The sequence below is a fragment of the Chiroxiphia lanceolata genome, chromosome 6 (assembly GCF_009829145.1).
Source record: "Chiroxiphia lanceolata isolate bChiLan1 chromosome 6, bChiLan1.pri, whole genome shotgun sequence".
NCBI classification, from domain to species: Eukaryota; Metazoa; Chordata; class Aves; order Passeriformes; family Pipridae; genus Chiroxiphia; species Chiroxiphia lanceolata.
This window is the reverse complement of record NC_045642.1, coordinates 59,535,580-59,553,714: the sequence shown is the minus strand read 5'-3', so window position 1 is coordinate 59,553,714 and position 18,135 is coordinate 59,535,580. Positions and strand designations below refer to the sequence as shown.

The 18,135-nt window shown below is 40.5% G+C and overlaps 1 protein-coding gene across 3 annotated transcripts in view; it reads left to right on the top strand.

The window, feature by feature from the left end:
* Positions 1-18,135, top strand: part of MNAT1 (MNAT1 component of CDK activating kinase) — a 119,835-nt gene that overhangs the window by 82,300 nt on the left and 19,400 nt on the right. For 2 of the 3 annotated variants that reach the window (XM_032692514.1, XM_032692515.1), the window contains exon 7: positions 1,608-1,729. In XM_032692514.1, coding sequence (XP_032548405.1) covers positions 1,608-1,729 — 122 coding nt within the window. Of the gene's footprint in view, positions 1-1,607; positions 1,730-8,558; positions 8,601-18,135 lie in introns of all 3 variants that reach the window. The other variant, XM_032692513.1, reaches the window with a different exon arrangement.

Genomic DNA, 18,135 nt, shown 5'->3' with positions numbered 1-18,135 from the left:
AATTTTTAACCTTTCTTTTCCTCCCTTCTTTTAATATGCGGCAGCCTGCTTTTAATGTTGCAGCAATAGTTTGTGGCACAGAAATAAGTGTGCTGACCATGAGAGTTGGAGTGATCTGTGGCTCAGTGGAGTACTTCCTTCACCACGTTTCACCTCCAGGACAGTCACCACAATGGTGCTGGCAGAGGCCTCTCCAGGCCTCCAGGCAGTGCAGAAAAAGGCTAAAACTGTCTGTTCTCATCACACACGTAGAGCCATTTCAGTGGAAAACCTGAGCTACTATTTCCACAGAGATCAGCTTAGACCCATGGCAGCATTTCTCAAGGACTTGCGTCTTCAATTTTCTTAGCTATTTTCTGCAACTCTCTAAGCAAAAATATCTCTGCTCCAAATTCAGAAAGGTCACTGTCCTCAACCACAAATTTAATTAACAGCATTCCCCTTCTACCGACCTTTTTTTCCCCCTGTCTTTAGTTAATTTTAACCCAATGTCCCACATCGGGAGCCTGTAGTTTCCACTTGAGGGAGTAGATGCTCACATGAGTGGCCCCAGGGAAGCTCAGCTCAGTAAGTGATCACCAGTGGGAGCCAGGGTTATACACAGCATTACACCATGGAAAGCTTCCCATCTCCTGTTGCAGACAAAATGTCTACAAAAACAATACTACTACTTTGCTAAATTCTTGCATTTTGCAGATGGGAAGCTCAGTTTCTACAGGGAAAGCCAGGCTGTTTTGGGAGACCTCATAGTGCTCTCTCTTTTTGCTGCTGCTGCTAATTTTTGTGAGCACCATAGAATACAGTAGAAAATTGAAACTGTGTGAAAGATCAACAAATCAGTGTAGAATGTCACGCAGCAACATCTGTTAACTTTGGCTCTATCTCATATCCTCCTGCCCTCTCCTTTCCAGCCACAAGTCTCCTGTTTTGTGAAAGCTTGGAGTGATAGGGACTTGGAGAGGGGGAGTTGGGAGGTGGAAATCTCACTATTTCTCAGTGGTCTGAAGGGCTTGCAAAAGTACCATCTGGAATGAAAGTTTAGTGTTTGTGTGTTTCTGTATTTTTAGCTATGAAACAAATGGGAATTTGCTGAATGAATTAATTGTATTGCTCTGTAAAAGTCTGTCTTGAGAGCCATTATATATGGGAGCTTGCAAAGCCTGCAGAGAGAAAGGAAAGCGGCTTCCCTTTCTAATGAGGGCTTTCAGGAAATCATTGATTACAGAATTAAGTGGTTTTCTCAGAGACATTTGTTTGATAGTACTTCTGATAAACAAAATTTTAACCTAATAATAATTTTACTAGTGACACTGGAAGCAGCTGTGCTCTCTAATGGTAAACTCACCTTCAATAAAACTTACCCCTTTCCTCCTACCTTGTCCAAACAGCTATAGCTAGTGAAACATCACTTCCAATCTGTAGCTCCCAGTAAAAAATTTAAATCATGAAGAAATAAGTGATGTAGTGGACAAAATGTTCTTAATGGGATGGTCTTTATTTGGACCAGGTTAATGGTATCAACTTGTTCTAGCATTGCATTTAAATAAAGTCAAAACAAAACCTTGACTTCGTATACAGCAATCTCTTTTTTTTTTCTCTTTTAACAGGGTCAGCATATTTCACTAGCTCCGATTCAAAAGCTAGAGGAAACTTTGTATGAGTATCAGCCCCTGCAAGTGGAGACATATGGACCACAAGTTCCAGAGCTTGAAATGCTGGGAAGGCTGGGGTAAGTAACACATTTTAATTCCCATTTCATGGCATTATAACTGGGACTGTTACCATCTTCAGATTGCCAGGGATTTTTTTCTTTCCTTTCTTTTTTTTTTTTTTTTTTAAAAGCATCTTAATGAAATATTAGACTTCCTGCCCAACCAACATTTTGTTTGGGTGGATAAGCTGAAATTTTTGGTCCTCTAGCCTTTATAGATCTATTGAGAGCTGGACTGGATTGCATTAGTGTTTTTAAGGTTGTCCTTGGCAGCCGTGGTGAAGTAGCTGTTCATTTTCAGTTGCACGGTATTAAAAAATAAATAAATAAAAATCTGGGGCTTAATTTACCCAGCTGTAAGCCAGTAAAAATATTAAAGTTGGGCTGTTTGCCATGGAAAAGGGTAGATTTACTTGTCGGCTGCTGTCTACAGTCAAACTGCATTTGTGAGAAATGAAGCACAGAGCTTAACTTATGTCAAAAAATATAATGCAGGGCTGGTCCAGCAGCAGCCTGGCGGCATCATGGTGTGCAGCCATGTTTGGAAGGGAGTTTGGAAGCCTGCTGTGCCTGGGTAATGGAGGATAGGAAGTCCAGAAGTGTGCTCTCTAGAGATGTGTTTGTAGCTGAAATGCCAGCTGAAAATGTGTAGCTACTGGGACACGGTCACCCAACTCATCATGGCCTAACTTTCAAGGTCAACAGCACTTTCAGTGCCTGAAAAACTACATGGCAGAACAAATGTGCAGACTGGCAAGGCAATAAAGAGTTTAAAAGATAACAGTTTACATTTGACTGTGCAATATGGGAAAACTGAAGCCACAAAGTACTAAGCAAAGTTGAGACAATTTAGTGTGCAGTTTTGGAGACCACTGAAATCCAAACAGGAATCCCATCTAGTTCACTGGCATGGGAGAGAAATTGTATCTCATCCAGAAAATGACAGAGGTAGATAGACTTTTCTAAGTAAATAAGCAACCTAATGGTGCTTTAGAGAACTCAAGGCTGTCTGGAATTGAGGTTGTCTCCATTTTTACTGGTTTTATGTCCTCCCGATGGCTGTAATTTTTTATTATCTGATACCAGGCTTCTGAGACCAAATATTAATTAGCAGTTTAAACTTGGGCAGAGCCTGGTTCGGCCTTCACCACCTGTTTGGATGGAGCACAGCTGTGAGGGACCTCCAGTGCAAGGGGAGCTTTGAGGCCCTCCCAGCCCTCAGCCCCATCACAAATGAAAAAAGATGACTTGTGCAGGGGGGATTCCCACTCCCTGTCCTTTTGCCTGTGTAAGGTGAGTGCTAGTGTCCAAATCCACCAGGAACCCTGTGTGATCTGTGTGCATCCCATTTAATTGCCTGTGACAGTGGTTCAGAGGCAGCACAACAGGTTGCAAAAGAGAATCCTTTAAATCCTGCGGTTGCGTCGCAGCGTTCGTGTGCGAGTGTATGCAGAGTACAGTTTGCAAACAACACCACAGTCTTTTCTTAGGAACACTTTGGAATGTGTCATTCTACTCGTGTGAGCATGAACAGCCAGAGTTGCTGGGCTTAGCTCTGGAGGAGATGAAGGAGTTAAGAGCACAGGGGTGCCGGGTGGCTGCGGCAGCAAGGGGCGGCTCGTGGGTGGGTTGGTTGGTTGGTGGTGCCCACCAGAAGAGCTCTGCTGAGTCCTGAGGCTGTTTGCCATTCCAAAACAAATACATCAAAGCTGTGGGTTCCCAGCCAGTACAGCTCCAACCCTATTCCATGGGGTGTCTGAAATGCCTTAAACTGTGCAAGGCTGTTGGTTTATGTATTTGTGTTTCTGTGTTTATATGAACTCATGCGCATTTCCTGTTGATGATGAATGCTTAACTAATGTGCCTCTGTCCCTGCTTTGGAGGTTTTCAGGCAGCTGCATGCAGCTGCCTGGGTGAGGCAGAAGAGCTGGGCACAATGATATCCACTCCTGCTAAAGATTTTTAGTTTCCTGTTCATTTACACTCATAAAAGGCCAGACAGGGCTTTGAGGCACCTGGCCTAGTGGGTGGCATCCCTACCCGTGGCAGGGGGGTGGAACAAGATGGTCTTTAAGGTCCCTTCCATCCCAAACCATTCTATGATTCTAAATGTATTTAATTTTAGGAGTTTTTTTAGTTTCTCCCTCTTCTCATTTTCCTATTAATAATTTTGCAGTCTGGCTATTTATTGCTGCTAAATAGTTCCCTCAAATGTGCAGGCTGTTATCTGAGTTTCTGGAGCCAGAATTGTTGCAAAGACACTGCCAACCTGGAGACTTTGAATTCTCTTCTGGTAGCATAATTTATTGACTTCTTTCTTTGTTAAGGTACAATTTATTCTCTTCAAAACACTCATTAGAATGGGCTTTTTGAATATTCACGTCTTAACCTCTTACCTTTTGCAAGACTTGCTTTAAGTTTTCAGTATCAGTGTTGAGTTTATTTCTTAGTAAACTGCTGTAATGTAGGACAGCTGGCAAGGAGGTCTAGCAAAGAGCAAGAAAAAGGGTTAATCCTTAAGGGGTAACTTAGAACATTTGTTAGGGATCTTTCATTATTTTAAAAAAATTGCTTTTTAAGACAACTTGTATTATTTGCTTATTAGACTTTGCAAAGAACTTTGTGAGCAGACCAATAAACTTGATTCTGCATCTTCCCACTACTCTTCTGTGTGGACTTTGCATATTTTGCAAAAAAGGAAATTTATGTTCAAATTGTTTTCAGAAATTTGTTTTCAGTTTCCCCTGGACATGTAAATTTTCTTTTATTTTGCTAATTACTGCAGAATAGCGTTAACATACTCGTGATGCATTTTTTGTTAGTGTGTTGGAAGTCTGAGAATAATGAAGAAATAGATTTTTTTTTTTTCCCCCAACACAAATGATTGGTTTAATGTGTAGGGGTTTGTGTCCTTCAGCCCCCTGGTAAAGGTCACTTTGGTTGTTCAGGCTGTGAGGACCAGCTCATGCCTGTCTCAGCTGTCAAAGGGAAACGTGACCTGGAGAAGGGGAGAAGACACGTGTGAGAGCATCTCCCAAACCTGTGGTGCTGCCCTTGGAGAAAAGTCTGGTCTTGGATCACTATAACATTCCCATCCTGGGTGCAGGCTCTGCAGCTGCCTGTCCTTCCAGGGCTCTAATAGCCCTGGGTCTGTGTGACTTGGTCACTGCTCTGAGTTACTGAAGTGTTTAGAGACACGTGTTGGGAAATTGTTGGTTTCTGTGTGGAGTTGAAGGCAACTTGCTGATGGGAGTCATGTTTTGAGAGCCTTGTCTCTTGAATTGGTCCAAATCTGTTCAATTGCCAAAGTCATTGCAAGGTTGTGTGACCTACCATGGCTTTCAGGGTGTAGAGGAAGGTGGCTGGGAGAGAGAACATGAGGAGCACCTGGATGCTCAGGCACTCACTGCCCTTACTTTACTTGGAGGTTTTCTTAGAGGGGCAAAAAAGGCCTGTCTCTTTTTCTTTCTTTCTAATGTTTTAGCTGAGTAAGCTGAATATGTGTGGTTGGAGGTCTGCATTTTTCTTACTGCAAAACAAAAGAAATGAAAAATATAACAAGCTGACATGCCAAGTAGCGAAAGAATAACCCGGGATGGAAATTATTGTGTTATTTTAAAACTGGATGTTTGATATGTAGTTTTGATTTTAAAGAAAAAAAAACACAAAACAAAAAAGAAACCCCGAGGATCAAAATGATGTTTGTTTGAGGTCTTGAAAAATGTAAAGACATTCCTGGCAGTAATTGTAAGTATGTATGTCAAGCAGGAGTGGCCACACAGCGTTCTCGCCCCCAACTATTTACAGCTGTGAAGAGCTGTACACAAGCTACTTAAAAACTGACTGTAAATCAAAAATCTGCTTATGTGATTAACATTTTGGGTAAAGATACATGAACTTCATGTCTCAAAGTTTAGAAACTGTCTCTTGTAATCCAAAGTGGATTATACTCATAACACAGTGCCAGTCCTATCCTCAATGTTCTCATAAAATAGAGGTAATTTACAAGGAAGATTAAAAATTTCTATTTGCATTGTACTTGAATTCTTTATGTTAAGGCAGAACTTCTGTGCAGACCTTGTAATCAAGTCTTAAAATAAAATTGTGTTTGCCTACTTAGCTTTGGAGAGATATAACCCAAATATATACGTGTGTATATAAAAATCAGGTTTGCTCCAAAAATATCGTCTTTTCTCTCGGGAAAAATGTGAATTTCCATTGATCTATTGACTGGTTTTCACGTATAACCACATTGTTAGGAGCACTGCAGCTTGTTTAAATAAGATGAAGAAAATGAAGTTCAAGAGTGACCACTAATGTAATGAGGATAGGTAATAAACTTTGATAAATTAAAAGTTAAATCTAAGGAAAATGTCATTTTAAGAGATGAGGGTAAGTACTGAAGCAGAGTAGGAGTGCTGTGAAAATCTGTACATATAATGAACATGTTTTAACCCACTGTTCTTTTTAGTTTGAACAACTGGATTGATTCATTCCTCTTTTCCTTGTGTAGGACAGCTCAGTCATTTTAAATTTTGCATTAAGGTGAGGTTGGATTTCATATCTGCTAGAGCTTTGTTAGTGTTTAATTTTTAACCTTCACTTCAAGTGGAAAATTTCTGCATATTTCTTTGTTGTACAGTGTTGTAGTGTAATTTAAAACACATGTAGAGTTCTGGCACTTAATGTAGAAATGACTCGTGTAACTTCTTTGCTGTCAATCATTGTGGGTTTTTTTTTTTTTTTTTTGAAGTGAGGCAATAGTAAGGATGCTCTCCAAAGTATTCTTAAACCATAGCTGAGCTGGTCTTTGGCTGGATTAGTTTTTGCTAAAATCCTGTCAGTGTCTGTGTCAGGTTCAAGGCAGTGAAATAACTGAGAATTGATTTGGAATGGGTGACAGGAGCGCTGGGCTTTAAAAAGTCATAGCAGGTGATTTTTCACATCTGCTCTGTCACTGAGGTATGCAGATATTTCTTGAATCTTGGAAAAGGAGAAAAGCCGCAAATGAAGGGCTGATTTGATCTGCTTTGGCCCATTGATTTTGAACACTGAATTCATTCTGCTCCTTTTAATGGAATCTAGTTTCTCAATAAGCTCAGCAGTCAGAGTCAAAAGATTGAGTGAGAGCAAGGAAAGCTTGTCTTGCTTTGGAGGGCAAGTAGAGGACTGCACTCCTTGCAAGAATTCTCTTGGCTACCAAGGCATATGGTCTGAATTTCCCAGAGTCTCCTGTTGCAGGGCCTGATCCTCAGTAGAGAGATCTCTGTCAGCTGCAGTGAATTTTGAATCAGGCACCTAACGAATGAGAATTGGCCAGTAAGGAGTGATTATTGCCTTAAAAACACAGATACATTTGCATACAGCCTCTTTTTGCTGTTTTTTTGTTCATTTTATTATGAATAATTGAATAAAAGCCTGTGAATGACAATACCAGTACTGTGTGGATGCACTTTCTTGGAATAGTGGGCCAAGGCAACAACAGTGTGTAAACCATCCTGATTTGGTTTGATGTAGAAACTGTCTGGTATTGCTTTAGAGTACCACAGAAATCCTACAAGTTTCATCGTAGAAATCCTAAGATTTCTAAGGATGCAAATTCAATATGGGGGAGGTAGATTAGCACCAGTTTTTCCAGCCGAATGGAAATCGAGGAGCGGAGCCTTTAGTAAGCCTGAAATCTTGCTGTTTAAAAAATCAGCTTTCTGGCAGAAACGTCCGTGAACATTTCAAACGACACCCTGTAGAATATGGTGTTTTGCATGGAGCTCTTCTGTCAAGGTCATTAGCAGTTGAATATATTAAAAGTGGCCTGCTTATGAAACGGAGAGTTTTGCTTCCTGCCCGCCCACCTGTGGGTATAGTGTGGGTTCTGTAACTGTAAAAGGTCTCGGGGGGGTTATAAAAGCAGAGAATATGGAAAATATATAAAGAAACAAAGAAGGAAGCCTGAATACACCGTGTAGTTTCTTATATGTAAAGTTGGCTGTAGTTGTATATGTACCACTAAATTAACCTCAAAAGCTGGCCATGACAGCAGAATGTCCATAGTGATTGTTTTTGTTGGCGTTTGGCTTCGAAATTAACTCATCGATCTAACACGAGCCTCTGTGCTCGGAATACTGCTCTGGTAATGTTTTTTTACTTTTTCATGCAATCATGGAAAAAATATGTTTCTGCTCGAAGCAGTTGTCAAACAAGCTTCTTTCATCGGCAATCAGACACAGGGCAGCTGAGTAAGGCTGTTTAGTCTAGAATAAATACTCGAGAGATTACAAGGTCGCTGTAGGAAATGTAATTATACCATTTATTCTAGAATAGTCTCTCTGTAGTGTGGGCTTGCTGAATACTAAATCATGCATTTATTAAAATACTAATAATGTGAAGAGGAAAAAATCTTTCAGAGCCTTAAAATAAGGAGTGGGAATTTGTCTGCAAACTGTACTACGGGATGAATCAGTAAATGTTTAAAATTGTTTCAGAAGATCAGGATGGTAATATTGGCTTTATTATTGTGAATTGGTAGGAGGCAAGCCCTGAGTTGTCTCTGCAGGTGTAGGGGCAGTGCTGTTGAGTGGGCACATGAATGGTGCCCACTCATGCAAAGGTGCCTGCCGAGGGGTTATAACGTGGCAGCATTTGTGTGGGCCAAGTGCCCTATTTTCTGCACTCTTTGTGTCTCACCAAATCAAACCCTTGTTACTACCAGCCATTTAAAAATATCTGATTGTCTGTGACAGTTCTTATCTGTTATTGAAAGCCCTTCTTTGATTTCATCCTTCCCTTCATCTCCTGCTCTGATATTGCTATTGATGTCTGGTTCTCCTGTGACTTTTTATGTCCACAGACTGTCCTCCATCTGCTTAGAAAAAGTGTGTTTTTATAGAAGGTAAGTTTTAGATCTTCTGTTGCTTCTCTGAAAGTTTGTGGTAAATTTGAGGTCAGTAGTTTTTGTGCTCAGTATTTTCTTTTTCTTTACTTTTTTCCTTCCTTGCTTTTCCTGTGCTCCATCATGTTGCTCTTTTTGAATCTTTCTCTAACTCCTCAGCCAGATGGATAATTGCGTTGGGAATTGTGTAGTTGCCACAAGAAAAATCAATACGTTTTGCACGTGCAGGAGTGATCTTTCCTGCTTATCTCTCACTTCAGCAACAGCAGGGCCTCAGTGTCCTCCAACTTTTGTAGTTCTTCCTGGGACAGAGACCCAAATGCTTTCTTTAAACTCAGTGTTGGACTACAGAGGCAGGAACATCTTAGTCGTGAGGAGTCAAGTCTTGACTCTGACACTGGTAAATGTAGTTGTAAAGCAGCCTCCTGAATGAAAATTGTTTGTTCAGGTATCAGTGGCTGCAAAGGTGAATTACAAGTTCTGATATGTCAGAGGGAAGTGCAGGAGTTTCTTTCTTGAAGTTTTCTGCAACTTTTCAAGCAGTTGCTTGTAATTCTTTAACCCCCTTCAGCTAACTGTTGCAGGAGTCAATTATGTTTAAAGCTTTTCTGAAGAAGTGGTAGGAGTGAGGGATCTCTTCCTGGAGGAACATGCCACTTGCCAAAGTCAGTAATTCCACTGATAAATTTGATCCTGTGTATGTTACTGATCTGGGTGGATGATGAGATTTTAAAGAGCTGGTAGTCTCTCTTTTCTTACTTTGATAATGACCCTGTGGTCCCTCAGATTATTTCACACTGGAGGAACTTTTTGAAAAAGTGGAACTGGAGAACCTTTCTTAAGATTTGATGTTATCCCATCACATGTGTGATCTCTTCTTTATTTTTCCTAGTTTCCTATTAAAACAAAAAAAATCTGAGTATTGCACACCAATAAGAATTGGAGATTTTAGCTCTTTCCAGTCCAGCAGTTTGTGCATCTGTTCCCTGATTGCAGTTGGACTTGGTGGAATCGCAAAAAAACATAATATGTGTTTCCTATCATGCTCTATAGCGGTTTTTAAAATTTTTTTTTAGTGGTGCTGCCTACCAGGGGGTTGAGGAAAGTACCTGCAATTAAAATGGTTGGCTGGAAATTATATATGCGCACATCTAGGAACTGATTTTCATGGCTTTGGCTTGCTGATAGTTAGTTGAAAACTGTTCTTGGTTAACAAGCCACGTAGTGCCAGGCTTCCAGAAAGAATTGAGTTGTTCACTTCTCCCTCTTCCAAATTGAAGCATTTGAGTTAGGCCACATTTCTAATAACAAAACAGGGGTTTGAGCATAATTGAACTGCACAACTGAACTATTGCTCAGGCTTGAAGGTAACGCCACCATGGTTTTGTTTCTTTAACTGGTATTAAATGTAAAAACATAAATCCTTTTCAGTGGGAGAGGAGAAGGGGAGATGGTTTTCATTTGGCATAATTTCCTGTGAGACGTGGTTCTAAACAAGGCCCATATTTACACAAGACAATACAGTTTTACATGTACTGGTATATCCAGCACATTTTAAAATTGTTTAGCCAGTCCCAGGTATTAAATGCCTTCACAATAAATGTGTTTAATAAAAGTAGATGAAGTTTGAAATAATTTTTTAATAATTTTACAGTAGAAACACCAGTTAAATCAACCCCATTGCAGTAATAAATGTCACAAAAACAATTAATTATAGTTGCTTGCCACTGCAAAATCAATTGTGTAACTGTTCTTCTAAAACTGACTTTTACATTACTAAATCCTAAACACTACACTTCTGTAACTTGTCAGAATCAGGTTTTGGTTAATAGATATTTTCAGTGATGTAATGGGAACTTCTGGCTTGGAGTCAGAATATAATGGACTGTGATTAATGTTTTAATAAGCACTTTTCTTCTACTTATGATGCAGCAGCGAAATGGTTTCCTGCTTAGATTGATAGAGCAGCAGGTGTGCATACATACTTTTTTCTTTCAGTAGGAATAAGTTTTTCAGTGCTTCTGCTTGAAAACATTTAATGTTTTTCCTCGAGTCAAACGCTGCTGATTTGGGGTTTTCAGTTTGTTTGTTTTATATCCAGCTATTGCTGATATTTGTCAGTTGGAAGTGGAGGGTGCCACGGAAACCTTTTCAGTACTTAGAGTAATTGCTTTGCAAAAAGGGAAACTCATTAGTTTAAAAAACAGTTTTGATATATTGATGTTTTCTTCAGTGAAAGGATTTGTTTAAAATAGTGTTGGAGTAATTCAAAAGTGTGCGAGAACAAATATAGTGTTGAAAATATTAGCAGGTTAGATTTATTATTGAAGTTGATGTAATAGACTTGCTACATGCTTGGTTACTTTTGTACTGAAAGTGGTTGTGTTATTCTGTATTTTAAATATTTCTACACAAAAATTAATTTAGTCACTGTTTTTAATGACCCATCAATCCTGATTTGTTGCAGGGATAGGGTTTTTTTTGCTTAGGGATCCAGTCAGCTACTGACCTGGTGGTGTTTCACCTAAAGTGAGCACATTTTCTGTGCTCTTGACTTCCTGCTGATATCAGGTGGTGGTTGTGCTCTTGGTCTCCACTGTTCCTCTGCAAAGGAATATATGCACATATAAAAATAACAGACAAATAAATATATAACCACAGAACATGAGGATTACCTTCTGTGGAAAATGAAATACTCTCTTTTCTTTCCTTCTCCTCTGTCCGTGTAGACTCAATAGGAACAACAAATATGCTTGTGATGAGAAAAGAATGAAACCTGTAGAAAGAAGAGGTCCCATGTTTTGCTGGCATTATTCCACTAGACAAGATTCCAGGCACCTCTGCTCTCTCATGTCTAGAAGTTGGGTGAGCCTTTCTGGAAGGATGGAAAAGGTGCTGTGGTCCTGGTTCCAGGGCAGGTTTTCTTCTCTCCAGAGTCTATTGACACTAATTGAGATTCAAGATAACAGTTTCTCCATCTCTTTGTTCTTTCCTTTAAACATGGGAATCTTACTGACTCCTCTGTTCTCAGCAGCATCAACCCATGCTTTAATTTTCCCACCAACTTTGGGAAAAAAAATGCAGAGATCAGCATACTTGAGTTTTTAATATGTATTGAGAATTTTACCAAGCAGCCTTTATACCTTGGGTTTGTGCCAACTCTGTGTACTAGAGTAGTGTCTGCCTTGCACAGAGAAAGTTACTTATGGTTTCCTTTATTTGCTACTGCTGCATTTGTCTAGTTCTCCCTTAAAAGGATGCAGGAGGTGAGTGCTGGCTGCTATCTTTATTTCCTGACTCTCTTCCAGAATTCATGAGGAAATGCTCCTGAATACAGCCAAAGAAAATCTACACCTCTTCTCCCCTTCCTGTCATTAGAAGGTTCTCTCTCTCGTCCCCCTCTTTCCACATTTGGGCCCTGATGGATTGGGCAGACTTCTTGCTCTGTGGTCATTGATTCTGCTAATTGTCAAAAAGTATTCCAGAAACAAGAGAGAAGAGCAGATCTGCACTCTGAGGCCACCTCAAAACTTGGAAGCATAAAGGCTCTGCTGTTCCAGACTCTCTTCAGCACACAGTTAACTTTGGAATGAAAAGTCCCACAGATACAGAGTCTCCATATAATCTGAAATATGGAAACCTTATCTTCCTTTTTTATTTTTTTTCCTCATTCCATGATGTAGGTACATCCTGCTCTTTTTCTCACCAGAAGAGAGGCAAATATTGTTGTGAAGGTGTGAGTACAATGAGGAGTTCACCTTCAGGACTCTGCTATGACTGAGTAGTCCCTTGCCTTGAGCAGACCATGCTGTAGGATCCTTCTTGATCTTTTGGCTTCTATCTAAGAGCAGTCACTGAAGTTACTAGTTTTGTATTTTGTATTTATTACTTCTCTCTCTTTTTTGCTCATCCAGAAGTGGTTGATTCTGTGATCTACAGATTTTTTAGATGTGCTGTATTTGATCAATTTATCCAGGTCTTAAATGGGCTTGGAAAAGCATGGACTAGCAGAAGAACATACGAAACTGGTGTTATCCAGTTCTACAAACATCTGAGCCATCAATAGTGTGGTATCAGACCATGGAGATGACAGCAGTGATAAGTTAGTGCAACTGCCCTCCTCAGCATTTTCACAGTTCTCACAGTTAACACCTCCAGACTCCTTCTCTGGCTTCTCCAAAGAGCTGTAGGAAGTTCATATGTTCCCTGACTTGTTTTTGGCTCTTGTGTCAAACCACTGTTCTGAAAAATTCCCGTTGAACTTGCTTGGATGCTGAGGGCTGTAGGTTTAAAAATAAGGGCTGAACATAGGTCCAGTTCTGCTCTCAGCCCTGGCAGAGGGATTTGTAGTGGCTTCAGTGGGAACAGGATCAGGCCTTACAGAAGTGCCTTTAATGTTCCTACCCTTGGGCAGCCTGGGTGGATACTACTTTCTTTTGCAACACAGTGGATGAACTGTGTGTGCTCCCAGGCACTTCCATATATTTGAGCAGTGTGCTCACATGGCTCAGGGATGTTTGCAGATGGAGCACAGGACAGAGTGGGCAGTGAGGCCATGTGCTGGCACTGCAGGCTGTTCATGCTCAAATTTGTAGGTGTTTGGCTTTTCTGGGAGCTGTTGCCTGCTAGTTGATTTTCCTGTATTTGGAGGCAAATGCTGAGAACCTACCTGGAGCTCTCTGCTCAGATCAGCTGCCTGTATGTACTGCAGCAGCAGGTTTTACAGGCTCTCTGCCCTGGGAATTCGAGATCAGAAAGGAACAGAAAATCAATGTATTTTCTTTTAATGCTATTTTTATCCCCTTAGAAAAATACTTTGTGAGTGGGGCTAGCAAATACAGGATATTTCAGTGCTCATGTGTGGGTCCATTTCATACCTTCCTCACTCACGTGTGCACGTCATGTTTCCACAGTAAGGTCAAATTGCTGAAATCTATGGTAGTTTTACATCTAAGCTCCTTTTGAACCTCTCCTTTTTTTCTTTTTTTTTTCTCCTTTTCCCCACTGGTGCTTTGTTTCATTACCTGAAAATGGGAATATCTGGTTTGAAATATCAGCACTAGGTTCTGGGAAATACTTGTTACTGCCAGCAGAGAGAACCACACGAGTTGGACTGGCTGGGTGGAGGTGATAATACTGTTGTTTGCAAAGAGTAGTGCATCCTCTATTTTGGGCTGCTTTGAAGGATGTTATTTGCAACAAATCCCAGAGTTTTTGTTGACTCATGACTTATATTTTGGTTTTATTCAGCATTTTTTTTTTTTTTTTGTCCTTTGAGGGCTCCAGCAGCTGAAACAGCATCATCTTACCACATGGCAGTTTCAGCTGAGCCTGGTGTTTGAAATGGCAACACTGCTAAATGTTTGTGACTTGTTTTTAGAACACCATTTCAGCTGCCACTTTCCTTAAGAAAGCAAATACAATATGAAAAGCAAGAAATGCAAATAAAGGAGAGGCTTTAAAATACTTCTGACGTAAAAAAATATAAATTAAAAATCAACAAAAAATATTCAGAAAACGTGCTAAATTTAGCAGAATTTCTTGAAGTAATAGGAAAGTGACATCTAAATAAGCATTGTGTGTTCCTGGATTCCCTTCACCTTCTTTTTCTCCCCCTTTTCTCCAGCCCACACATAAACTCATTGCTTACATTCTCTCTTGATGAGCTGTTTCCAAAAATTTTGCTTTTACTCATGTAAAAAGCTTGGATGCTCCCAGAAGAATGTCTGCCACGTGGTGAGGGTAAATGTAGGGGAGGACAAGAGCTCCCCAAAACTCTCTGCTTCCTGGCAAAGATGAAGAAGAAACTTCCTGATGAAGATACTACAGTGGTACTATTAATTCTTCCAAGTAGAGAGAAGGAGTTAGGGCATCAAGAACAGCTGCTTTGAGGGCATGATCTGTGCTGATCATGCAGGAAACCCAGGAAAGCTGTTGTTTCTACTGGAATTATTTTATTGGTTTATATGTTTGTGTGTGCATATGTGTGCATGCAGAGATTGTTATGGAACATTTCCCATTTCCAGTGTGATAACACCTTGTTGTTATTGCTGTTGTGTTATTAGGTGTTTTGTAGGCATGTCAAGGCAGGGATTGTTTCAGCAAGTGCAGCTGAAGTTTTTTTGCCCCAGAAGAGAGAAGGTAACACTCAAGAGAGCTTACTGCAGAAAACCAGGGTGAACTCTGAATAGACAAAGGGAACATTTTGTAGAGCAACTAATAGAAAGAAGAGTCTGTTTGGCAAGTTTCCATGAACTGAATTGATTGAAAACACAAACTAGCTTAGGATAATCAGAGTAGAGAAGGAAAGGTGTTGGTGTAAGGGGACATATCGGTGAGTGGGGCAGCATGTGCTGCTTGGAAAGATGCAGAGCTGCAGAGGAAGAGACTGACTGTGCAGGGATGAATCAGATCTCATCCTGTCAGAGATTCCTCTGTAGCCTTTGTTACATCAGAAAGACTGAAATCCCTAAAGGCAGTTAAACACCAGAACACCTTTGGAGTTTGGCTTCAGTCCACATGTCCTCCCCATTGCCCTGCTTGATATTACTTTGTGTCTGTACTCACCTCCTTACCTCCAGAAGTAACCAGAACTCAGGTTTTGTAAGTTGGCCACCATTAACTTTGTTGTTTTCAGTATTAATTTGTGGTGCTGTGTCTGTGTGTCCCATCCTTTGCTCCTCACTGCATGTCCTTTGCAACTGAGCTGTCTTTGGTTGGAAAATGTCCACGTGAGTAAGTGCTGCAGATTAGCTTGAATCATTTATCTGTTTTCCCAGCCCCCTCAGATTTTTTGACAGATGTATATTTTATAAAGAGTGACTTTTATATTTTCTTTCATATCGTAGATGAAAGTTGTTGAATATGATAAAATGAGATCCCTGCAGGGAAAATACCTCTTTGGATGATGAATCCCCATTTACACTTATTTCTTGAGATCTATCAGTGTAAATCATGGTTAAATATTTTTTGGTGCATCACCTATGAAACTAATTTGCATGTGGTACTTTAAGGAAAAAAAAAATACTTCCTGCTTCTGTTGTAAACCTCAAGATGAGCTTAAGCTTTTTATTGGGATGTCTCACTGGGAGGTGTGTTAGTTCTTGGGGTGAAGAAGTTTTAGTTCTTGGAGTAAAGACACTTAAGATCAGTATTGGTTAAACTAATCCATAGATCAGCGTAGAATATATTCAGCAGCAGTGCATTAAATGGACAGAGCATATAGTGAGAGCTTTTGTACTGCAGTGAGATTAAGGGATAATAATTCTGATGCAGAAGGATAGCTAACTCAGAAAGAATCATAGAATCATAGAATCAGCTGGGTTGGAAGGGACCTCCAAGATCATCGAGTTCAACCCTTGATCCACTACCACTGCAGTTGCTAGACCATGGCACTCAGTGCCACATCCAATCTCTTTTTAAAAATCTCCAGGGACAGAGAATCCACTACTTCCCTGGGCAGCCCATTCCAATGTCTGACCACCCTCTCTATAAAGAAATTCTTTCTAATATCTAACCTAAACCTCCCCTGGCACAACTTGAGACCATGCCCTCTTGTCTTGCTGATAGTTGCCTGGGAAAAGAGACCAACCCCCACCTGGCTACAACCTCCTTTCAGGGAGTTGTAGAGAGTGATGAGGTCTCCCCTGAGCCTCCTCTTCTTCAGGCTGAACAGCCCCAGCTCCCTCAGCCTCTCCTCATAAAGAAGACTCATAAGATTCCCCTGGAAATAGTACCAAATTTTTTTCCTTGAAGAAATTGAATGTTTTTCGCACAAAAAGTGAGGAATTTACAGCTTTAACCTCCACAAAGAGTTACAGGCAAATTGTGTAAAACTCATGGTAAAGTGTGGGGGCTACCTTTGAGTTGGCTTTTAGGGCAGCTGGGACTCTGATGTGCTCCAGCCTGTGCTGGAACAGTGCAGGTGGTCTGGGAAGAGCTGGCTCTGCTCCTCCTGTGATTTTTGCTCTTCTGTGGCTCCAGCTGATAAAGCCTTTGTAGTACAAGAAGTTCCCAGTCACAGAGGGCATCACATTAGCCCTCAGCAGATTTATGTGCCATAATATAAGCCTTTGATATAATTTAAGCCTTTGAAAACCTCCATAGCACTCGTGTGGCAGATAATGCAATACTTGTGTGGGGCTGCTTTAAAGTGAACTTAGAGGAGTGCTCACCCTGCTGATGAGGGATCGATACAGGGCTGTGCTCTCTTCCCTTCAATCCCATCAGCAGCCTGTCAGACGTGATGCACCGTGCTCGACCAACTCAATAGGAACTATTGGCTTTATTCTCTTAGTAAAGAGGTTTTATTGGGCCAAACCCCCTTTCTTGTCAGAATGTCTGAGTGCCTTTGGTGAGTAGAACGCAGCTTTTTACTACAGAATAGGTCCATGCCCAAATAAAAGTGACTTTTCCTTCTGTGATTTGCCCTTCAGTGCTGCTCAGGGACTTGAAATCTGCAAAGGGTACGCAGAGTCCCTGATGTTGTTTCCCAGTTATGCATCCAGTGAGTGCTCCCAGTTCCTGGCTGCCATCTGGGAGAGCTGCAGTACTGGTCTAGTTGCTTTAAACAGTGGATTACAAGGAGATGCATTTTGACAGCGAAGTTTTTTCAACAACTGCATTACCCACCATGCTGCTATAGGTTCATTTATGTTTTAACTGGAGAGCTGCATTAAGCACATTGGGTGCGTTATCTTTCTCTGCTGCCTTTAATCATGAGGTTTATACACCGGTGTACAGCAAATGTTAAACTGGAGGTAATGGGAAATGGGTTTGGGCCTCAGTTGTAGTGACCACAAAATGGGATGAGATCTGGCACTTGGTTTATGATGCCAAAGAGTGGTGTGACATGTAATCTGGTGACATCACTGTGTACGGTGTTGCATAAACCACTGATATGTTATGTAGTCTTAAAATAAGATAAAACACTTGGTTATAACATTCAGTGCATAAACATGCATATACCTGTTTATGGCTGTATGTTAAAGCAGTGGCCCACACTGTTTCTTAAATTATCTTGTTCTAGCAAGGAGCTCTTATATCTTAATAATTTGAGAAATTAAGCAGTTCAAGAACACAGAGCAAGAAAAAGACCTACTTTAATTTTCTACAGATGTTTATGATGATTGAAGACTAAAGGAGTTTCATAATGAAACAGCAAATTGCATAAAAGAGGTTAAACTTCAGGACAAAGTTACACTGCATTTTAATATTCAAGGAGAGTGTATCAGGTACTAATAGAATAATCACTCACCTTTTGTCTTGCAGCTTCTGACTTGATGTAACCACGGAACTTCCCTTTAAAGCACAGTAATTTCTTTAAAGCCTGTTTGATCTGTCAAGTAGGTGTAGAAGCTTGTGTCAGACATGAAGAAGAGAGCAGAGTCAACTCTGACAGATGATACAAATATGGTGAAGTTAATTGACTTTGCCAGGGGAGAAAATTCTTCCTCCCAATTATTTCAAATGCCAGACAACTTTCCAGAGGTGGGGAGGGAAACATGCCTGAAGGACAATACTGACACTGTGCTTT